The 22,333-nt window shown below is 36.8% G+C and overlaps 1 protein-coding gene across 5 annotated transcripts in view; it reads right to left on the bottom strand.

Annotated features, from left to right (window-relative positions):
- The window catches only part of LIN9 (lin-9 DREAM MuvB core complex component), a 127,460-nt gene that overhangs the window by 31,552 nt on the left and 73,575 nt on the right, over nt 1-22,333 (bottom strand). For all 5 annotated transcript variants that reach the window (XM_037811300.1, XM_037811334.1, XM_037811317.1 and 2 more), the window contains one exon: nt 21,410-21,490. In XM_037811300.1, the coding sequence (XP_037667228.1) occupies nt 21,410-21,490 (81 nt within the window). The remainder of the gene's footprint in view (nt 1-21,409; nt 21,491-22,333) is intronic.

Genomic DNA, 22,333 nt, shown 5'->3' with positions numbered 1-22,333 from the left:
GAAGGAAATATCTGAAACTGTTGAACTGCAATCTAGTATCCTTGATTCTTGAAAGTGAGTGTATAACTATATGGCTTATATGGTGTGACTGTGTGATTGTGAAAACTTATGGCTCATACTTTCTTTACCCAGTGAATGTACAAATGAGTAAAAAAATGGGGACAAAAGTTAAATGGCTAATATGGGGGAGGAGGGGTATGGGACGTTTTGAGTGTTCTTTTTACTTTTATTTTTATTCTTATTTTTATTTTTTGGAGTAATGAAAATGTTCAAAATTGATTGTGGTGATGAATGTACAACTATATGATGATACAGTGAACAATTGTTTTACACTTTGGATCATTTATGGTATGTGAATATATTTCAATAAAAAAAGGTAAAAAAAAAAAAAGTGGGAAAGATGAAGACATTCCCAGATAAAGAAAAGCTTAGAGATTCATCACTAAATCAGTCTACAAGAGATGCTGAAGAGAGTTCTGCAGATTGAAAGGAAAGGATGATAAATAACAGATTGAAGTCATGTGAAGAAATAAAGAAATCCAGTAAGGGTAATTACAGGGTAACTATCAAAATGTCACCACTATTGTATTTTTGGTTTGTAACTCCACTTTTTACTTCCTATAGGATCTAAAAGGCAAATGCATAAAATGTAATCATAAATCAGTGGTTTTGGACTCATAATGCATAAACATGTAATACGTGACAAGAACACAAAGTTGGGGGTGGAAGGGTAAAGGAATACAGTTTGTGATTACTACTGAAGTTAGGTTGGTATTGAAACAATCGAGATTGTTATAAATTTAGGATGTTAAATTTAAGCCCCATGGTAACTATAGAGAATATATCAGAGAATATGCACGCTTATAGAGACAGAAATTAGAGTACAGGTTGCCAGGGTTGATGGGCAGGGGAATGGGAAGTTAATGCATAATGGGTGCAGGGTTCCTGTTTAGGGAACTAGAAGTTTTAGTAGTGGAAAGTGATGAGGGTACCGCAATATTGTGAATACCATTGAATGTTTGCTTGTGGGTAGCAGAGATGGGAAAATTTGTGTTGTATATATAATCCCACAATTAAAAAAAAAGAAAGAAAGAGAACTGAACAGACAATGACAATTAAATGCAATACATGATCCTGGATGGGATCTAGCAAGGGAGGAGAAAAGGCTCCAAGGGAGGAGTATAGACCATAAGCTTTGTATCAATGTTTTACTTCTTGACCTTAATATCTGCACTTAAGGTGGTCACATAAGTGAATATCCTTGTTCCTAGGAAATATACGTGGCAGTATTAAGTGTTCAAGGAGCATGATGTATACAACCTATGTTCAAAGTTCATAAATGGACTGATAGATAAAAAGACAGATGGATATATAGATAAATAGAATGATATAGCAAATGTGGCAAAATGCTAAAACTGATGGTTCTGGGTATCTGGAGTAGAGGTGGGTAGGAGTATGTTGGAGTTCTCTGTATGAGGTTTCTATTATTTTGGTAAGTGTCCTGTAAGTCTGAAAGTATTTCAAAATAAAAAGTAAAAAAAAAAAAGATAAAATATAAAAAAACTTAACCTGCCCTCTTTAGATAATGTTACTATAATCAGAGTGGTTTTCCATCAACCCCTCCTATAATCAACCAGTGTGTCTTAGATTGCCATATATAGCTTGAGTGTGACACGCAAAACAGATTCTGCTTTGACGACTGGTTAACAGGCAAGCAGATTCCTGTAGAGATCCATAATACCAAAAATAAAAGAGGACTAACAAACATTAAACTGCTAATTCTGACAACATATTCAGGGAAAGAAAAAGAGTGCTCTCAGAGAGAAAATCTCCTTTCCCACTCTTGCATTACTATAATATCTATGCATGACAAGATAAATTTTCAAAGTGGACAAGCAATCATTAGAAAGACTGATTCAGACAGTTCAATATCCACTTTTATATACAGTTGAGGCAATTCAAATCTATTTTAATAAATTCCACATGCACTATTAATATGTGAATACTCTATGCATCATTTTAAAATATTTTCAACATATTTGAATAATCTGAAAATAGAAGAGGCATGTTGAAAATAAAATTTAGAGAAATTGTCACTGATTTTAATATACTATATAATTTAACCAAGGAAAGGCAATTCAAAGTATGAGTGAACTTGATAAAAAACTTTTCAGGTTTATGACTGTGAAGAGAAATTTATCCTTGTTGTATTATAAAAATAACTAAAGTATTATAATATAATCTAAAGTCATCAGTCCCTTTCACTTTATAAACCTCTAATTTTATATTTTGACTACTATGGGCTTTAGTTCATTTTTGCGAAGTATGAAAGAAATGGTTAAGCTTTCAAAAATTAAAGGACACTTCATTAGATCACTTCATTAGATCAACTTTCTATTTTTCTCTATAAAATCCATAAGAAAGAAGTATTTTCAACACAGTGGTATATACCTTTGAAGTGAAGAACAGGTTGACCTGGTCATCATTTTGTTTAAAGCAGACTATAAATTAGTTTTCAACTTCAGAATTTAATTAATTAAATAAAATTAAATATTTGCTAGGGCAGAGGGTGGGTGGGGGTAGGCAGATAAAATTAATTCTCATTAGCATTAAAAATACTTGAGTTAAGGTCCTGCAACCTCATTAGACGACATTTACTTGGAGGATCAAAAAGCAGGAACATGAATGCACATTTGCACACTGGTGTCTGTGGAGAGAGCATGCATGATATGCAATGGGTGGAGGTGACCTAAGGGTACACTGACTGAGGAACAGAATGGTGAACTGTTGTGTGTGCATACAATGGAATACTGAGCAACTGCGAGGAGTGAAGCTGTGAGACATGCAACAAGGTGAATGGAACCTGCAGACAGCATTTTGAGTGAACTACGCCAGAAACAAATGCAAACACTATAATGCCTCACCAATATGGACTATCTACAATATGTAAACTCAGAATTGATCCTTAGAGCACAGGCTTATCAAGGGAACACTTATTGTAATGGTCCCTAGATTGTAAGCTCTTACAACAGTCACATCTATTCCTGAATTGTAATGGCTATCTCCAGATTCCGAGATGTTCATCTCTTTGTGTATAACCTGATCGAACTTTGGGTATGTGTGACATCTGAAACTCAGAGCTAGAACTTGGCAGATATGCATGTCAGTATTAGCACATATAGCAACTGTTAAAAAAACTGAAAAAGAGTCCAGACTTCAACTAGAAATATGAATGAAGCAGAAGTGGTTAGGACTAGGGCAAATTGGGCCAAAGGGTAAAGGACAATACTGACTGCGTTTTAAAACTTCAAATTCCATGTGAGACCAAGGGTAGAGATGTTTAGTTGGTGCAAGATCTACATATCGTAAACAATTTAACTCGTACAGCTCATTCAAATACCACAATTACATGGAACTTTTAATACGAAGTGAGACCTCGTAGGTTTGCATAGGTTAGTGTGAAATAGCGACACATCCCAAAGTAATTTGGACAGAGAATAAAAATATATATGCAGGGCCCCCCTGAGGGGCTAGAGGGAAATGCAGAGGTGTTGGGCTTCCTCACCTGGATTACTGCTGATGTTCTCACAAACATTGAGGACTGGTGGCTTGATGTGCTGAGCCCTCTATCATGGGACTTGCCCTTATGAGGCTTGTTACTGCAAAGGACAGGCTAAACCTGCTTATAATTGTGCCTAAGAGTCTCCTCTTGAGTACCTCTTTGTTGCTCAAATGTGGCCCTCTCTCTCTAGCTAAACCAACTCAGCTGGTGAACTCACTGCCCTCCTCCCTATGTGGGATCTGACTCTCAGGGGTGTAAATCTTCCTGGCCATGCAGGATATGAGTCCCAGGGATGAATTTGGACCCAACATCGTGGAATTGAGAACATCTTCTTGACCAAAAGGGGGATGTGAAATGAAACGAAATAAAGTTTCAGTGGCTGAGAGATTCCAAATGGAGTCAAGAGGTCACTCTGGTGGGCAGTCTTATGCACTATATAGACAACCCTTTTTAGATTTTAATATATTGGAATATCTAGAAGTAAATACCCAAAACTATCACACTGCAACCCAGCCTTGACTCTTTTTTTTTTTTTATTAAATTCAGTTTTATTGAAATACATTCACTCACAATACAATCATCCATGGTATACAATCCACTGTCCACAATATGATAACATAGTTATGCGTTCATCACCACAATCTATCTCTGAACATTTTCCTTACATCAGAAAGAACCAGAACAAGAATAAAAAATAAAAGTGAAAAAAGAACACCCAAATCATCCCCCCATTCCACCCCATTTATCCTTTGGTTTTTATCCCCATTTTTCTACTCATCCATACACTAGATAAAGGGGGTGTGATCCACAAGGTCTTCACAATCACACTGTCACCCCTTGTAATCTACATTATTACATAATTGTCTTCAGGAGTCCAGACTGCTGGGTTGGAGTTTGGTAGTTTCAGGTATTTACTTCTAGCTATTCCAATACATTAAAATCTAAGAGGTGTTATCTATATAGTGCATAAGAATGTCCACCAGAGTGACCTCTCGACTCCATTTGAAATCTCTCAGCCACTGAAACTATTTCGTCTCATTTTGCATCCCCCTTTTGGTCAAGAAGATACTCTCAGTCCCACGATGCCTGGTCCACATTCATCCCTGGGAGTCATATTCTGCATTGCCAGGGAGATTTACAACCCTGGGAGTTGGGGCCCACGTAGAGGGGAGGCAGCCTTGACTCTTGAAGATGATTGCATAGCAATGTAGCTTACAAGGGGTAACAGTGTGATTGTGAAAGCCTTATGGATCACACTCCCTTTATCCAGTGTATGGATGGATGAGTAGAAAAATGGGGACAAAAAACTAAATGAAAAATAGGGTGGGGAGGTGATTTGGGTGCTCTTTTTTACTTTTATTTTTTATTCTTATTTTCACTTTTTCTGGTACAGGGAAAATGTTCAAAAAAATAGATTGGGGTGATGAATGCACAACTATATGATGGCACTGTGAACAAGTGAATGTACACTTTGGATGACTGTATGGTATGTGACTATATCGCAATAAAATTGAATTAAAAAAAAGACAACAACAACAAAATACTTGAGTTAATGATGTAAATGTTCAGGTAGTTCAATGCTGTTAAGCTGATGTTTCACAGAATAAAAAAGATACTATAAGAAAAAACAGAATGCATACCAAGGTAACTTGTAATCTAGAATTCTGAAAGAATTATTCTTTGGAAAGTCTTTTAAATAATATTTCTAGAGATATTAAAAGTAAAATCTCAAAATACAATACCTGAGATTCCTCCTTCTACAAAGAAGGAATTAAACTAATTGGGTAATACATATTTGCTCCTGAGATACCCTGCAAAATTCCAATTCACAAGTAATATACAAAATAGGATAAATAATAGATGTATGTAGATTAAAAGATAAAAAATATTCTGATTTTTACTAGTTCTGTAAGGTGCCGTATGTATATCACATAAATATAATAGAAATGGCAGTCTCTGAGAAAATGTTCCACATTTTACTTACATTTTAAGACTAATCTCAAATTCACATATCCATCTAGTTATTTCCTTTTTGATAATTCCACTTAAACTTAAATGTACGGTTTATTAAATAAAGACTATAAACAAGTATTTACCATGCTTATTACATGTAATACCAAAGGAGCTATTTTTTTAAATTTTATATACTTTATTTATAAAAAAATAAAAAAAGAACAATTCAAACAAGACAACACAAAGGAATAAGAAAAACAAATAACCTAAAATAACTACATCTTCCAACATGTTCCTGCCATACCCCAAGAAACTCAACAAACCATAGTCATTCCTGAGCATTCCCATATCATTAAGATTATTCTCCATATCTTATCTTTTCTTATTAGATTATCATTCCCCCTTCACTAGCTGCTGTCTATCTCTAGATCCCCTACATTCTACAATATAAAATATTTATTTTACATATTTTCCATAGCATTCACATTAGTGGTAACATACAATATCTTTCTTTTTGTGTCTGACTTATTTCACTCAGCATTATGTCTTCAAGGTTCATCCATGTCGTCATGTTTCATGAGCTTGTTCCTTCTTACCGCCACACAGTATTCCATTTTGTGTATATACCACACAAAGGAGCTACTTTTAACAGAAATCCATCCCCTTCCACCATTTGTTTTTAATAAATACAGGCATCAAGACAATCCTGAATATACTTTAAAAAAAAGAAACAAAACTTTTTATTTTGGAATACTCTCAACTTGCAAGACAATTATAAAAATAATAAAAACCCCATACAGAGAACTCAAATATACCCCTATCCCCAGGGAGATCAGATACCCAGATTCTTCAATTTTAACATTTTGCAACACTTCTCATATCATTCTAGCTCTCTATCCATCATTCCATCAATCCATCTATCTTTCCTTCTATCTGCTTATCTATCAATCCATTTTCTGAACACCTGAATGTAATTTGTATACATCATGCTCCCTGGACACTTAATACTGCCATGTACATTTCTTAGGAACAAGGAAATTCACTTATGTAGCCACCTTAGGTAAACTTACCAAGTTTGAGAAATTTAATAATGATGTAAAACTTAATCTATATTCCATTTTTTTTTTCATATGCCCCAATATTGTCCTTTTGAGCCTTCTCTCTTTCCTTATGAGACTCATCCAAGGTCACATATTGTCTTTAATTTTTGTTTCTTTGAGTTGTACTTTCTGTTTTGTTTTATTTTGTTTTTATTGTGGGAACATATATGCAATACAAACTTTCCCATCTCAACCATTCCCAAGCATCCCATTCAGTGGGATTAATCACATTCACAATATTGCAGGACCCTCATCACCTTCCATTACTAAAACTTTCCCATCTCCCCACATGGAAACCCTACACCCATTTTGCATTAACTCCATTCCCCCTGCACTCCTATCCCTGGCAACTGGTACTCTAATTTCTGTGTCTGTGAGCTTGTGCACATTTTCTGGTATTTTCTTTGTAGTTACCATCCTAAATCTGTATCAATCTCATCTACTGTGATACCAATTTAACTTCAATAGTATACACCAACTATGTTCCCATACCCCACCAAGCCCCCATCAGTATGTAGTTCTTGTCACAAACTACATGTTTATTATACATTATGAGCCCAAACCACTGACTTTTCATTACATTTTACGCATTTGCCTTTTAGATCCTGTAGGAAGTAAAAAGTGGAGTTACAAACTAGAAATACAATAGTACCAGCATTTATATTTAACCCTGTCATTACCCTCACAGGAGATCTTTATTTCTTCATGCAGCTACAATCAGTTGTTCATTGTCCTTTCCTTTCAAACTATAGATTTCTCTTAGCATCTCTTGCGGGGCTGGTCTAGTGGTAACCATATCCCTCAGCTTTCGTTTATCTGGGAATGTCTTCACTGCTCCCTTATTTCTGAAAGACAGTTTTGCCAGATATAGAATTCCTGGTTGGCAATTTTTTGCTTTCAGCACTTTAAATATGTCATCCCATTGCTTTCTTGCCTCCATGGATTCCAATGAGAAATCAGCACAATCTTATCGAGGCTCCCTCGTATGTGACATGTTGCTTCTCTTTTGCAGCTTTTAGAATTCTCTTTAGCTGCAGCATTTGACAGTTTGACTATAACATGCCACAGCATAGGTCTATTTGAGTTTATCCTGTTCGGACTTCATTGAGCATCCTGGATGTGTATATTCATGCCTTCCATTAAATTTGGGAAGTTGTCAGTCATTATTTCTTTGAATATCTTCTCTGCCCCTTTCTCTCTTTCTTCTCATTCCGGGACTCCACAATGCATTACTGATATGCTTGGTGGTGTCCCACAGGTTCCTCAAGCTCTCCTACTTTTCTTCATTCTTTCTTCCTTCTTCTTCTCAGGCTCTGATTTCAATTGTCTTATCTTCAACCTCACTGATTCTTTCTTCTGCCAGCTCCAACCTGCTGGTGAATCCCTCTAGATAATTTTTTATTTCTGTTATTGCAGTCTGAGCTCAGTTTGGGTCCTTTTCATAATTTCCATCTCTCTACTGATATTCTATGTATTCATCTATCATTTTCCAGGTTCCCTTTAGTTTTCTGTCTGTGTTTTCCTTTAGCTCTTTGAGTATATTTAGGACCATTAAAAAAAATCTTTGCCTCATATGTCCTAGGTCTGGTCTTCCTCATTGGTAGTTTTTAATACTTCATATTTTTTTCCTTTGCATGGGCCATACTTCCTGTTTCTTTGTCTGTTTTGTGATCTTTTGTTGATACACAGACATTTTTGATATTTTAATGTGTCACTGCTGGAATTTAGACTCTGAGCCATCTGTTCCTTAAGCTTGCATCCAGCTAGTGTAATAACAGAGCTTATCTTGAATGCCAGGAGCTGGCACACAAAGCCTCCACACACCTCTAGAAGGAAGAGACACTTGCAGGCTCAGGGGCTGTGTGGTAAGCGACAGGGATGAGTGCCGGCAGCACCAAAGCCCTGCACTTACCCACCCCCGGTGGCATTCTCCCCACCTTCTACTGCCCCTGGGGCTCCCAAATGGCTCTGGCTAGAAGCAGGGGGGTTTGAGGCAAGGGATGGGGGTTTATGGTGATGGCCGGGGCTGGCTGTATGCACCTCCCCGTGAGGGAGGGTCCCTGGGGGGCCGGCGGGGATGCAACCACAGGTTGCGGTGCTCACCTGCTGGGCCTGCCCGCCACCACCACCTTGACCGACCACCCTCCCACCTGAATGTACTTTTGATACTACTAATAGTTAGCACAGCTTCAAAAATCAACTCAATTTGCAAGAGTATTCATTGTACTTCCTATTTTAAATAATTTAACCTGGACCTGAAGCTCCTTCATGAGATAAGCATGTTACTTATGCTTTCCTTCTTTTGGATGCATACATTATTCCACAGCAATCTGATACCCATTGCCTTGCTTTAATCTTGTAAACCTGAATTCCAGATTTATGTTTAAATGACAGAGCCTTGGTAAGAGAAAAAAAAAAATTGAGGTATATTTTTCCTCCTGTTTGAAAATATAATGGGCGTACAAATTTAAAATATTTTATTACCAATTATCCGGTCATGGTTACCTGTTGGAATCTTTTGTTAAATGTTTGGGTGTTTTGCACTGTGATACTTAAGACATTAACACGAATGAATACTAGGTTGGTGACTTAAGCTAGAGACTCTCTGAAATTAACGGAAGTCCATTTGTTCTGCTGGCTATGGAAGCTTCATATTTTCTTTGGACAGCATTATTTATCAGCTCCTAAAGTACAATTTTACGGCTTTAAGAATTTAGTCACTTTGTTAACACTGGTATGTTCTGTGCATCTACCATCCCACTAGAATAATTTATTCCATTCATATTAAGTTTTGTTACAAATCTAACAAACTGAAGAGCTTCTGGGTACTTAAGTCATTCCAACATGCAGGCAGTGTATTCTGTTTTCACAATTTATTTGTGGAAATCATCACAGTTCCCTGGACTCCATTTGTTTATTTCTGAATATAAAACCATCCTTGCAGTCCTGGAATAAACTCTACCCAGCTGTGATGATCTATTTTTTTTTAAATATATTGCTAAATTCTATTTGCTAACCTTTTGTTTAGGATTCTTAAATCTATCTTCATGAATGAGTTTGGCCTGTAATTTTTCTCTCTTATAATGTCTGTTAGGTTTTGGTATTGAATTAGTCAAGCATTATAAATGAGTTGGGAAGTGTTCTGGTTTTTTCCTACTTTCTAGAAGAATTATTTAAGGATTGATGTTAACGACAAATATTTTGGTAGAATTCACTGGTTTGGAAGAACTCATTTGGTGGTGTAGCTTCTTTGTGGCAACTTTTAAATTATAGATTAATTTAAAAGAAAGTTATAAGATTTTCTGCTATTTCTTGTATCACAGTTAACAAGCTGTATTTTCTAGGAATTTGTCTACTTCATTTCAATTTTCAAATATATTGGCAGAAAGATGTTTACAATATCTTCCAGTTATCTTTTTTTTTAATCATCATTTTATTGAGATATATTCACATACCACGCAGTCATACAAAACAAATCGTACTTTCGATTGTTTACAGTACCATTACATAGTTGTACATTCATCACCTAAATCAATCCCTGACACCTTCATTAGCACACACACAAAAATAACAAGAATAATAATTAGAGTGAAAAAGAGCAATTGAAGTAAAAAAGAACACTGGGTACCTTTGTCTGTTTGTTTCCTTCCCCTATTTTTCTACTCATCCATCCATAAACTAGACAAAGTGGAGTGTGGTCCTTATGGCTTTCCCAAACCCATTGACACCCCTCATAAGCTACATTTTTATACAACTGTCTTCGAGATTCATGGGTTCTGGGTTGTAGTTTGATAGTTTCAGGTATCCACCACCAGCTACCCCAATTCTTTAGAACCTAAAAAGGGTTGTCTAAAGTGTGCGTAAGAGTGCCCACCAGAGTGACCTCTCGGCTCGTTTTGGAATCTCTCTGCCACTGAAGCTTATTTTATTTCCTTTCACATCCCCCTTTTGGTCAACAAGATGTTCTCCGTCCCACGATGCCAGGTCTACATTCCTCCCCGGGAGTCATATTCCACGTTGCCAGGGAGATTCACTCCCCTGGGTGTCTGATCCCACGTAGGGGGGAGGGCAGTGATTTCACCTTTCAAGTTGGCTTAGCCAGAGAGAGAGGGCCACATCTGAGCAACAAAGAGGCATTCAGGAGGAGATTCTTAGGCACAAATATAGGGAGACGTAGCCTCTCCTTTGCAGCAACCGTCTTCCCAAGGGTAAAACTTATGGTAGAGGGCTCAACCCATCAAACCACCAGTCCCCTATGTCTGTGGTCATGTTAGCAACCATGGAGGTGGGGTAGGCGAATACCCCTGCATTCTCCACAGGCTCCTCAAGGGGGCACTACATCATTTTTTTTCCTTGTTTTTCTTTCTTTCTTTTTTTTTTTTTTAACTTTCCCTTCTTTTTTAAATCAACTGTATGAAAAAAAAGTTAAAAAGAAAACAAACATACAATAAAAGAACATTTCAAAGAGAACATAACAAGGGAGTAAGAAAAAGACAACTAACCTAAGATAACTGCTTAACTTCCAACATGTTCCTACTTTACCCCAAGAAAGTTACATAATATAGCAACCTTTCTGTGAACTTGTTCCTACTATATCCATCAGAAAATAACAGATCATAGTCATTTCTGGGCATCCCCAGAACGTTAAATAGCTTATCTGTTCTTCTTAGAATATTGTTCCCCCTTCCTTAATTGCTCTCTACTGCTAGTTCTCCTACATTCTACATTATAAACCATTTGTTTTACATTTTTCAAAGTTCACATTAGTGGTAGCATATAATATTTCTCTTTTTGTGCCTGGCTTATTTCACTCAGCATTATGTCTTCAAGGTTCATCCATGTTGTCATGTTTCACGAGATCGTTCCTTCTTACTGCCGCGTAGTATTCCATCGTGTGTATATACCACATTTTATTTATCCACTCATCTGTTGAAGGACATTTGGGTTGTTTCCATCTCTTGGCAATTGTGAATAATGCTGCTACGAACATTGGCGTGCAGGTATCTGTTCGTGTCACTGCTTTCCGATCTTCCAGGGTATATACCGAGAAGCTGCGAATCGCTGGATTCGAATGGTAGCTCTATATCTAGTTTTCTAAGGAACTGCCAGACTGACTTCCAGAGTGGCTGAACCATTATACAGTCCCACCAACAATGAATAAGAGTTCCAATTTCTCCACATCCCCTCCAGCATTTGTAGTTTCCTGTTTGTTTAATGGCAGCCATTCTACCGGTGTTAGATGGTATCTCATTGTGGTCTTAATTTGCATCTCTCTAATAGCTAGTGAAGCTGAACATTTTTTCATGTGTTTCTTGGCCATTTGTATTTCCTCTTCAGAGAACTGTCTTTTCATATCTTTTGCCCATTTTATAATTGGGCTGTCTGTACTATTGTCATTGAGTTGTAGGATTTCTTTGTATATGCAAGATATCAGTCTTTTGTCAGATACATGGTTTCCAAAAATTTTTTCCCATTGAGTTGGCTGCCTCTTTACCTTTTTGAGAAATTCCTTTGAGGTGCAGAAACTTCTAAGCTTGAGGAGTTCCCATTTATCTATTTTCTCTTTTGTTGCTTGTGCTTTGGGTGTAAAGTCTAGGAAGTGGCCTCCTAATACAAGGTCTTGAAGATGTTTTCCTACATTATCTTCTAGGAGTTTTATGGTACTTTCTTTTATATTGAGATCTTTGGTCCATTTTGAGTTAATTTTTGTGTAGGGGGTGAGGTAGGGGTCCTCTTTCATTCTTTTGGATATGGATATCCAACTCTCCCAGCCCCATTTGTTGAAAAGACCATTATGGCTCAGTTCAGTGACTTTGGGGGCCTTATCAAAGATCAGTCGGCCATAGATCTGAGGGTCTATCTCTGAATTCTCAATTCGATTCCATTGATCTATATGTCTATCTTTGTGCCAGTACCATGCTGTTTTGGCAACTGTGGCTTTATAATAAGCTTCAAAGTCAGGGAGTGTAAGTCCTCCCACTTCGTTTTTCTTTTTTAGAGTGTCTTTAGCAATTCGAGGCATCTTCCCTTTCCAAATAAATTTGATAACTAGCTTTTCCAAGTCTGCAAAGTAGGTTGTTGGAATTTTGATTGGGATTGCATTGAATCTGTAGATGAGTTTGGGTAGAATTGACATCTTAATGACATTTAGCCTTCCTATCCATGAACATGGAATATTTTTCCATCTTTTAAGGTCCCCTTCTATTTCTTTTAGTAGAGTTATGTAGTTTTCTTTGTATAGGTCTTTTACATCTTTGGTTAAGTTTATTCCTAGGTACTTGATTTTTTTAGTTGCTATTGAAAATGGTATCTTTTTCTTGAGTGTCTCTTCAGTTTGTTCATTTCTAGCATATAGAAACATTACGGACTTATGTGCATTAATCTTGTATCCCGCTACTTTGCTAAATTTGTTTATTAGCTCTAGTAGGTGTATCGTTGATTTCTCAGGGTTTTCTAGATATAAGATCATATCATCTGCAAACAATGACAGTTTTACTTCTTCTTTTCCAATTTGGATGCCTTTTATTTCTTTGTCTTGCCGGATTGCCCTGGCTAGCACTTCCAGCACAATGTTGAATAACAGTGGTGACAGCGGGCATCCTTGTCTTGTTCCTGATCTTAGAGGGAAGGCTTTCAGTCTCTCACCATTGAGTACTATGCTGGCTGTGGGTTTTTCATATATGCTCTTTATCATGTTGAGGAAGTTTCCTCAATTCCTACCTTTTGAAGTGTTTTTATCAAAAAGGGATGTTGGATTTTGTCAAATGCTTTTTCAGCATCTATTGAGATGATCAATTGATTTTTCCCTTTTGACTTGTTAATGTGTTGTAATACATTGATTGTTTTTCTTATGTTGAACCATCCTTGCATGCCTGGAATGAACCCCACTTGGTCATGGTGTATGATTTTTTTAATGTGTCTTTGGATTCGATTTGCAAGTATTTTGTTGAGGATTTTTGCATCTATATTCATTAGGGAGATTGGCCGGTAGTTTTCCTTTTTTGTAGCATCTTTGCCTGGTTTTGGTATTAGATTGATGTTAGCTTCATAAAATGAGTTAGGTAGTGTTCCATTTTTTTCAATGTTTTGAAAGAGTTTGAGTAAGATTGGTGTCAGTTCTTTCTGGAAAGTTTGGTAGAATTCCCCTGTGAAGCCATCTGGCCCTGGGCATTTACTTGTGGGAAGATTTTTGATGACTGATTGGATCTCTTTGCTTGTGATGGGTTGGTTGAGGTCTTCTATTTCTTCTCTGGTCAGTCTAGGTTGTTCATATGTTTCCAGGAAATTGTCCATTTCTTCTACATTATCCAGTTTGTTGCCATACAGTTGTTCATAATATCCTCTTATAATTTTTTTTAATTTCTTCAGGATCTGCAGTTATGTCACCTTTTTCATTCATTATTTTGTTTATATGGGTCTTCTCTCTTTTTGATTTTGTCAGTCTAGCTAGGGGCTTGTCAATCTTGTTGATCTTCTCAAAGAACCAACTTTTGGTGATATTTATCCTCTCTATTGTTTTTTTGTTCTCTATGTCATTTATTTCTGCTTTAATCCTTCTTATTTCTTTTCTTGTACTTGGTTTAGGATTGGTTTGCTGTTCATTTTCTAGCTTCTTCAGTTGATCCATTAGTTCTTTGATTTTGGCTCTTTCTTCCTTTTTAATATATGCGTTTAGTGCTATAAATTTCCCCCTCAGCACTGCTTTTGCTGCATCCCATAGGTTTTGGTATGTTGTGTTCTCATTTTCATTCGTCTCTATATATTTAGCAATTTCTCTTGCTATTTCTTCTTTAACCCACTGATTGTTTAGGAGTGTGTTGTTTAACCTCCAGGTATTTGTGAATTTTCTAAGTCTCTGATGGTATTGACTTCTAATTGTATTCCATTGTGGTCAGAGAATGTGCTTTGAATAATTTCAATCTTTTTAAATTTACTGAGGCTTGTTTTATGTCCCAGCATATGATCTATTCTGGAGAAAGTTCCGTGAGCACTAGAAAAGTATGTGTATCCTGGTGATTTGGGTTGTAATGTCCTGTATATGTCTGTTAAATCTAATTCATTTATCAGATTGTTTAGGTTTTCAATTTCCTTATTGGTCTTCCGTCTGGTTGATCTATCTATAGGAGAGAGTGATGTGTTGAAGTCTCCCACAATTATTGTGGAAACATCAATTGCTTCCTTTAGTTTTGCCAGTGTTTCTCTCATGTATTTTGTGGCACCCTGATTGGGTGCATAGACATTTACGATTGTTATTTCTTCTTGCTGAATTGCCCCTTTTATTAGTATGTAGTGGCCTTCTTTGTCTCTCAAAACATCCCTGCATTTGAAGTCTATTTTATCTGAGATTAATATTGCTACACCTGCTTTCTTTTGGCTGTAGCTTGCATGAAATATTTTTTTCCATCCTTTCACTTTCAGTATCTTTGTGTCCCTGTGTCTAAGATGAGTCTCTTGTATGCAACATATTGATGGTTCATTTTTTTTGATCCATTCTGCGAATCTATATCTTTTAATTGGCGAGTTTAATCCATTTACATTCAACGTTAAAACCGTGAAGGCATTTCTTGAATCGGCCATCTTATCCTTTGGTTTATGTTTGCCATATTTTTCCCCTCTCTCCATTAATATCCTTTATTGTACCCATACCGAATCTCTTTAGTACAGAACCTTTCTCCAAGTCTCTCTGTCCTGTCTTTGTTTCTCTGTCTGTAGGGCTCCCTTTAGTATCTCCAGTAGGGCAGGTCTCTTGTTAGCAAATTCTCTCAGCATTTGTTTGTCTGTGAAAAATTTAAGCTCTCCCTCAAATTTGAAGGAGAGCTTTGCTGGATAAAGTATTCTTGGCTGGAAATGTTTCTCACTCAGAATTTTAAATATATCGTGCCACTGCCTTCTCGCCTCCATGGTGGCTGCTGAGTAGTCACTACTTAGTCTTATGCTGTTTCCTTTGTATGTGGTGAATTGCTTTTCTCTTGCTGCTTTCAGAACTTGCTCCTTCTCTTCTGTGTTTGACAGTGTGATCAGTATATGTCTCGGAGTGGGTTTATTTGGATTTATTCTATTTGGAGTTCGCTGAGCATTTATGATTTGTGTATTTATGTTGTTTAGAAGATTTGGGAAGTTTTCCCCAACAATTTCTTTGAATACTCTTCCTAGACCTTTACCCTTTTCTTCCCCTTCTGGGACACCAATGACTCTTATATTTGGACGTTTCATATTATGTATCATATCCCTGAGGTCCATTTCGATTTTTTTCAATTTTTTTCCCCATTCTTTCTTTTTGCTTTCATTTTCCATTCTGTCATCTTCCAGGTCACTGATTCGTTGTTCAACTTCCTCTAGTCTTGTACTATGAGTGTCCAGAATCTTTTAATTTGGTCAACAGTTTCTTTAATTTCCATAAGATCATCCATTTTTTTATTTAGTCTTGCAATGTCTTCTTTATGCTCTTCTAGAGTCTTCTTGATTTCCTTCATATTCCGTACTATGGTCTCATTGTTCATCTTTAGTTCTTTGAGTAGCTGCTCTAGGTGCTGTGTCTCTTCTGGTCTTTTGATTTGGGTGCTTGGGCTTGGGTTATCCATATCGTCTGGTTTTTTCATATGCTTTATAATTTTCTGTTGTTTTTGGCCTCGTGGCATTTGCTGAACTTGATAGGGTTCTTTTAGGGTTTGTAGACCTATTGAAGTCCTTATCTCTAATTTATTAGATCTACAGCTTTGTGGAGTACACTTTCTCTAACTAACCAGCAGGTGGCGTCCACAAGCCACCTGTTCTCCACAAGCCAGTTCTCCCCTGCTTAGCCTTTTTGGTGAGTGGGGGAGTGAGTCTTGTGGGGCCCAATTGGTGTACCAAGCTTGCGTGTGTAGTTGGTGTTGCCTGCCCTGTATGTGGGGCGTGTTTCTGGGCAGTCGGGGAGGGGGGGTGGCCCTAACAATCAAATCTCCCTGATGATCCTAGAGTTTTAAAGCTGCTGCAATAGTCTAATCCTTCAGTTCAGTCCTGCCACAGTTTGTCTCTGCCACTGACCCACAAGTCTGGTATTGGCGTATGGCTCCTGAGAGTTGCAAGTGGGCCCCTCTTCCAGGCCATGCACCCCGGGTCCTCTGTTGAGGGATGACTGTGCTATGTCACAGGTGAGTGCCGTCCCCCCAGGGCAGTTCTGGGCTGGTGGGCTGTGTAGGGATGCTCCCAGTCTGCTCAAATGATGGCTGAATGGGGCTTTGTTAATTCACACTGCTCCACCTTCCCGGCTCTGGGACAATCAGCTGAGGTTGCAGGGAAGGCTAATGTCCACGCCCAGTTTTGTGGTGTGTGCCTGTTATTTGAAGCACTTCCGTCACACTGGGTTGTCTGGGGCAGCTCTGGGCTATGGGGCTGGCGATGGGCAGGAGTGCTGTCCTGTCCACCAGGATGGTAGCTGATGAGCAGGACACACTCCTTTTCTTGGGAAGTTGTGGTGTTTAATGAATTTTGTCAGCCACTGGATTATTGCCTTTTGTCTCAGAGCTCTCTTAGTTCTGCTCTTGACTTGACGTGCCCAAATTGAAAGTCTTTGAAGCTTTCTGTATTGGGCTTCTTAGAGTAATTGTTTTAGAAAAAGAAAAAAGGATTAAAAAAAACAAAAAAAAAAAAAACCAAAAAAAAAAGGGCCCTCCTCAGAGATCTAATGGGTTATTGAAATGCTAATAGACAAAGCAACCAGGGCCATTAAGGAAAGGTCCACAGGGCAGAGAGATCAGCTTTTCTTCGGGATTTGCATATGCGCCTCAAGGCCTGAGCTCCGCCCTTCCCCTTTCTGTGTTCACCAGAACTCCAAAAATCCTCTGCTTTTATTTTGGAGTTTTTCGTGTTATTTTTTTTTTTCTATGCCTGTCTCCTCTCTGCTGGGCTGGCAGCTCTCAGATTCTCTGGTGTCTGGTCTCAGTCTATCTATGGTTGGAGTCTGGATCAGTAGAATGAGTTTCCGAGAAGGGCTACCACTGCAGTTCTCCCTTCTCCTTCCCGGAGCTGGCAGCCCCTCCTCCCACGGGACTGAGCCTGGCAGGGAGGGGCGCGGGTCCCCTGGCCGCAAAAACTTACAGATTTCGCTGATCTCAGCAGTTCGACATTTTCATGAGTGTTGTATGAAGTATGCCCAAAGACAGATTGCTCTGTGGTGTCCAGTCCACGCAGTTCCTAGCTTTTTACCTACTTTCCTGGAGGAGTAACTAAAACTTACAGCTCACCAGTCTGCCATCTTGCCCCGCCTCGTTCCCAGTTATCTTTTTAATGTCTTAGGATCTACAGTAATGTCCCCTTTCTTTCTTGGTAACAGTTATTTTTACCCTTAAAATATGTTTCCTGACTGGCATTCCAGGTTTATCAATTTTATTAGTTCTTTCAAATAACCAACTTTTTTCTTTTAATTTGGAAGCATTTTATTTTAGAACTGCAAAAACACTTGGTAGTGGTTTCTTCCAATGTTCTTGTGAAATAGGCATGATCAACGTTATAGTTTAGGCACAGAAACAGAGGGACAGAAAATGACTGCCTTCTCGTGTTTAAAAAAAAAAAAACCACAATGCATTATTTTGGTAAACTTCCTGTGACTCTGTAATTATTTCAAAACGAAAAGGTGAAAAACAACTCACAAAACACTGTCATAATTTATATCAGATCATTGCAACAATTAGTAAATATGCAGTATTCTAAGTATCATGTATGAACAATAGGGAGAAAAATATCTATACAGAAAAGTCTCCCAAGTAGATCTTCATTCAGTGGTTACTATATGGATTGTAAGAAGATCTAAAATAGATCCAATAGATAATAAATAGGCCTAAGTTTTTCTCTAAACATTTCAGTAAAAGTATCAATGAGAGATCTATTATCTAAATTAGAAAATGAAATGTCTCCCAACTTATAGGATTTTATTCTATCTATAGCAACAAGGTGTAAGGCCAGAGCCGGATTCACCAGCATCCATTTTTTGAGGATGGCAATGTAATAAACAGCATTTTGGGGGAAAGAGTCTTTACAGAAACCTACAGCCTATTGCCCCTTGACTCTTACTTCTACCTGCCAGTACTGCCTGCGACAAACATATAAATCCCTGAGAACTCAGGACAGATGGTAAAAAAGTAAAGTTCACAAGACTGTAAGGTGAGTTTGGGTTAACCTTTCCTAATGTCATGCTTTTTCTGTCTCAAACAACCAACTTTTGACTTTGCTTAACCCATTAATTTTTCAGTCTTTCTTCAAGTCAAACATTTTTAAAATTTGAATACAGACATGGCTGCATCCCACAAGTGCTGATGTACATTAACTCCACTTGTATTCAATTCAAAATATTTTCTAAATTTCCCTTATACTTGATTTTTTGACTCAAGGTTTATTTGGAAGTATTATTTAATTTTCAAGCATAAGAATTTTTGCTTGGTATCTTTTCATTAGGGACTTCTAGCTTATTTGCACTGTTGTCAGAGAACATATTGTGGAGAATTCCAATCATTTGAAATATGCTGAAACTTGCTCAGGCCAGCATAAATGAATTTTTATAAATAGTAGACATGTGCTTTAAAATAATGGGTATTGTGTAGCTGTTAGGTATAATATTTTATACATGCCAATAAGGCCAAGTTTAACTGTGTTTTTCAAATCTTCTAAATCTTTATTGATTTTTTGCCTGCTTGTTCTATCAGTTACCGCAAGAGGTACAGAAACTGTCCCACTACAATTTTGGAGTTTTCTTTTTCCCTTTCAGTTTTTTGTTGTTGTTGTTGTTGTTGTTGTTTTAATTCAGTTTTATTGAAATATATTCACATACCATACTATCATCAATGGTATACAATCAACTGTTCACAGTACGATCATATAGTTATGCATTCATCACCACAATCTATTTCTGAACATTTTCCTTATAATCAGAAAGAATCAGAATAAGAATAAAAAAAGAACACCCAAACCATCCCCCCCCCATCCCACCCTATTTGTCATTTAGTTTTTGTCCCTACTTTTCTACCCATCCATCCACACACTGGACAAAGGGAGTGTGATCCACAAGGCCTTCACAATCACACTCTCACCCCTTGTAATCTACAGTATTATACAATCGTCTTCAGGAGTCCAGACTACTGGGTTGGAGTTTGGTAGTTTCAGGTATTTACTTCTAGCTATTCCAATACTTTAAACCCTAAGAGGTGTTATCTACATAGTGCATAAGAATGTCCACCAGAGTGACCTCTCAACTCCACTTGAAATGTCTTAGCCACTGAAACTATTTCATCTCATTTTGCATCCCCCTTCTGGTCAAGAAGATATTCTCAATCCCACGGTGCCGGGTCCAGATTCAACCCCGGGAGTCATATCCTGCGTTGCCAGGGAGATTTACATCCTTCCCTTTCAGTTTTGTAAATTTTTGCCTTATGTATTTTGAGGTTAAGTTTTTAGGGACAAATAAATTTTAAATTATGCTTTCTTTCTGGTTAAACATTTCATCATTATGAAGTGTCCCTTTTTATATCCAGTAATGTTTGTTGCTCTGAATTTTACTTTGTTAGCTATCAATATAGCTAAAACAGCTTTTGTTATTTCTAAACTGCACTGTATATCTTTTTATATATATAAAATTTTATCCTTTCAGGATCCTTTTATATTAAAGGTGTCTCTTGTAAGTATCAGAGAGTTGGATTTTATTTTTTAGCCAATCTGACAATGTCTTTTAATCAGAAAATTTAGTCTATTTATATTTAATATTATTACTGATATATTTAGATCCAAATCTACCATCTTGCCATTTTCTTTCAGTTTGTCCCACCTGTTCTGGTCATTTTTCCTTCCTTTCTTGCTTTCTTGTAGATTGACTGAACATTATTTATGGTTCCATTTCCCACTCACCTCCAACCATTAACTTGGTAGTTATTCATCTTTTATTATTCTTTTAATAGGTGCCTCAGAGATTAAAGTATGCATCCCTGATTTATCAAAGTCTAATATTATTTGCTCTTGTATTATCTTATTCCTGATCAGTGCAAGGACTTATATACACTTTAATGCCACATACCGCCTCTACCCGGACCATAAGTCAATTATCAGGTTGTATTTTAATTCTCTTTATATTTTAAATGCCACAAGATATTATTTTATATGGTAAATGTCACTTATATTAATCTGCATATTTACCCTTGTTGTTATTCTTCATTCTTGCCTGAAACTTCAAGCTTCCATATGGGATAATTTTTTTTTTTCTGCTTGAACAAAAATCTTTAATATTCCCTTTAGTGTAGGTATTCTGGTAGCAAATTCTACAAATTTATTTGCAAATATCCTTATGTTACCTTAATTTTGGAAGGAATTTTCACTGGATATAGAAATCCAGGTTAGCAGTTATTTTGTTTCAGCCCTATGAAGATGCCATTCCATTCTCTCCACTGTTGTTTCTGTGGAAAGTCAACTGCCAGACTAATTGTTACTTTTTCGAAAGTATTTTCTTCTTTTTATAACCTCTGTCATTATGACTTCTTTTGTTAGAGGCACCAGTCCTAAGGATTATATACTCAGGCAAACTGCCAAAGAACCTAATAGAGCCATTAATTCTATTCAAGTATATAGTCAATGGTGTTACACTGTATTGCTAGCTTATACAGAATGTGTTCAGTATAACTAGATAGTAATAAGTGACAATAATAAGGATTTAAAAATAAAGATTTATCTTAAGATTTCCTTCCATAAAATATTTTTAAATCCTTAGAGAAAGCCCCACCATTTCAAAATCAGACAGCAAAGAAAGAAGAAAAACAAAGAAACAAATCCTTACCAATTTTTCTGCTTCTGTGTTCATTTCCCTCAATTTCTTGATATGTTCCTTTTTAATCATGAGAATTTTTGATAATCTGGTCTACAGACAAAGAAAAAAAGTATTTTAGAATAAATAGAGGCCTTTAGGTATATCACTTAGACATCAAATTTCTAATTTTTCCTTAAGGTATTTTAAGAGTAGATTTTAGTATTTCAATAGAAACAGAGCAAAGGTATTTTGTTTTCATAAATCTGATTGGCTGACAGGAAAATATTATTTTGAAGTTCACTGTAACCAGGCCATGTTAAAAGAACTAAGGAGTCAACCTGAACTGGTTCCTAGTGGCCAAAAATGGAATAATTTGCGCATCAATAAACAATAATTTATTACTAATAAATAAATAATTTTATTATTTATTGCACAAACTTTTGTGTAATAATTGCAAAGGATTCAAGCATAAATATGTTAAAACCCATAAGTTCATAATGATATAAGAGTAGTCACATAAAAACAAAGAACAACAAAAAACCTAAACAACCCCAACTTAAAAAATGGGCAAAGAATTTGAGCAGATATTTCTCCAAAAAAGGTAGGCAAATGGACAATAAGTACATGAAAAGATGCTCAACATCATTAACCATTAGAGAAATGCAAATCAAAACCATAAGGAGTAACATTTCACACTCACGAGAAAGGCTATTGTTAGCAAATGGAAAATAACGTGTTGGCAAAGATGTAGAAAAATAAGAACCTTCATACTTTTTTGGTGGGAATGTAAAATGGTGCAGCTGCTGTGGAAAAGTCTGACAGTTCTTCACAAAGTTAAGTAGAGAATTACCATATGACTGGCAATCCCACGTATAGGTATATACCGAAAAGAACTGACAGCAGGGACTCAGACAGATATTTGCACATCAGTGTTCACAGTGGCATTATTCACAA

The sequence above is a fragment of the Choloepus didactylus genome, chromosome 2 (genome assembly GCF_015220235.1).
Source record: "Choloepus didactylus isolate mChoDid1 chromosome 2, mChoDid1.pri, whole genome shotgun sequence".
Taxonomy (NCBI): domain Eukaryota; kingdom Metazoa; phylum Chordata; class Mammalia; order Pilosa; family Megalonychidae; genus Choloepus; species Choloepus didactylus.
The sequence above is the reverse complement of the archived record's forward strand: the minus strand, read 5'-3'. Positions and strand labels throughout refer to the sequence as shown.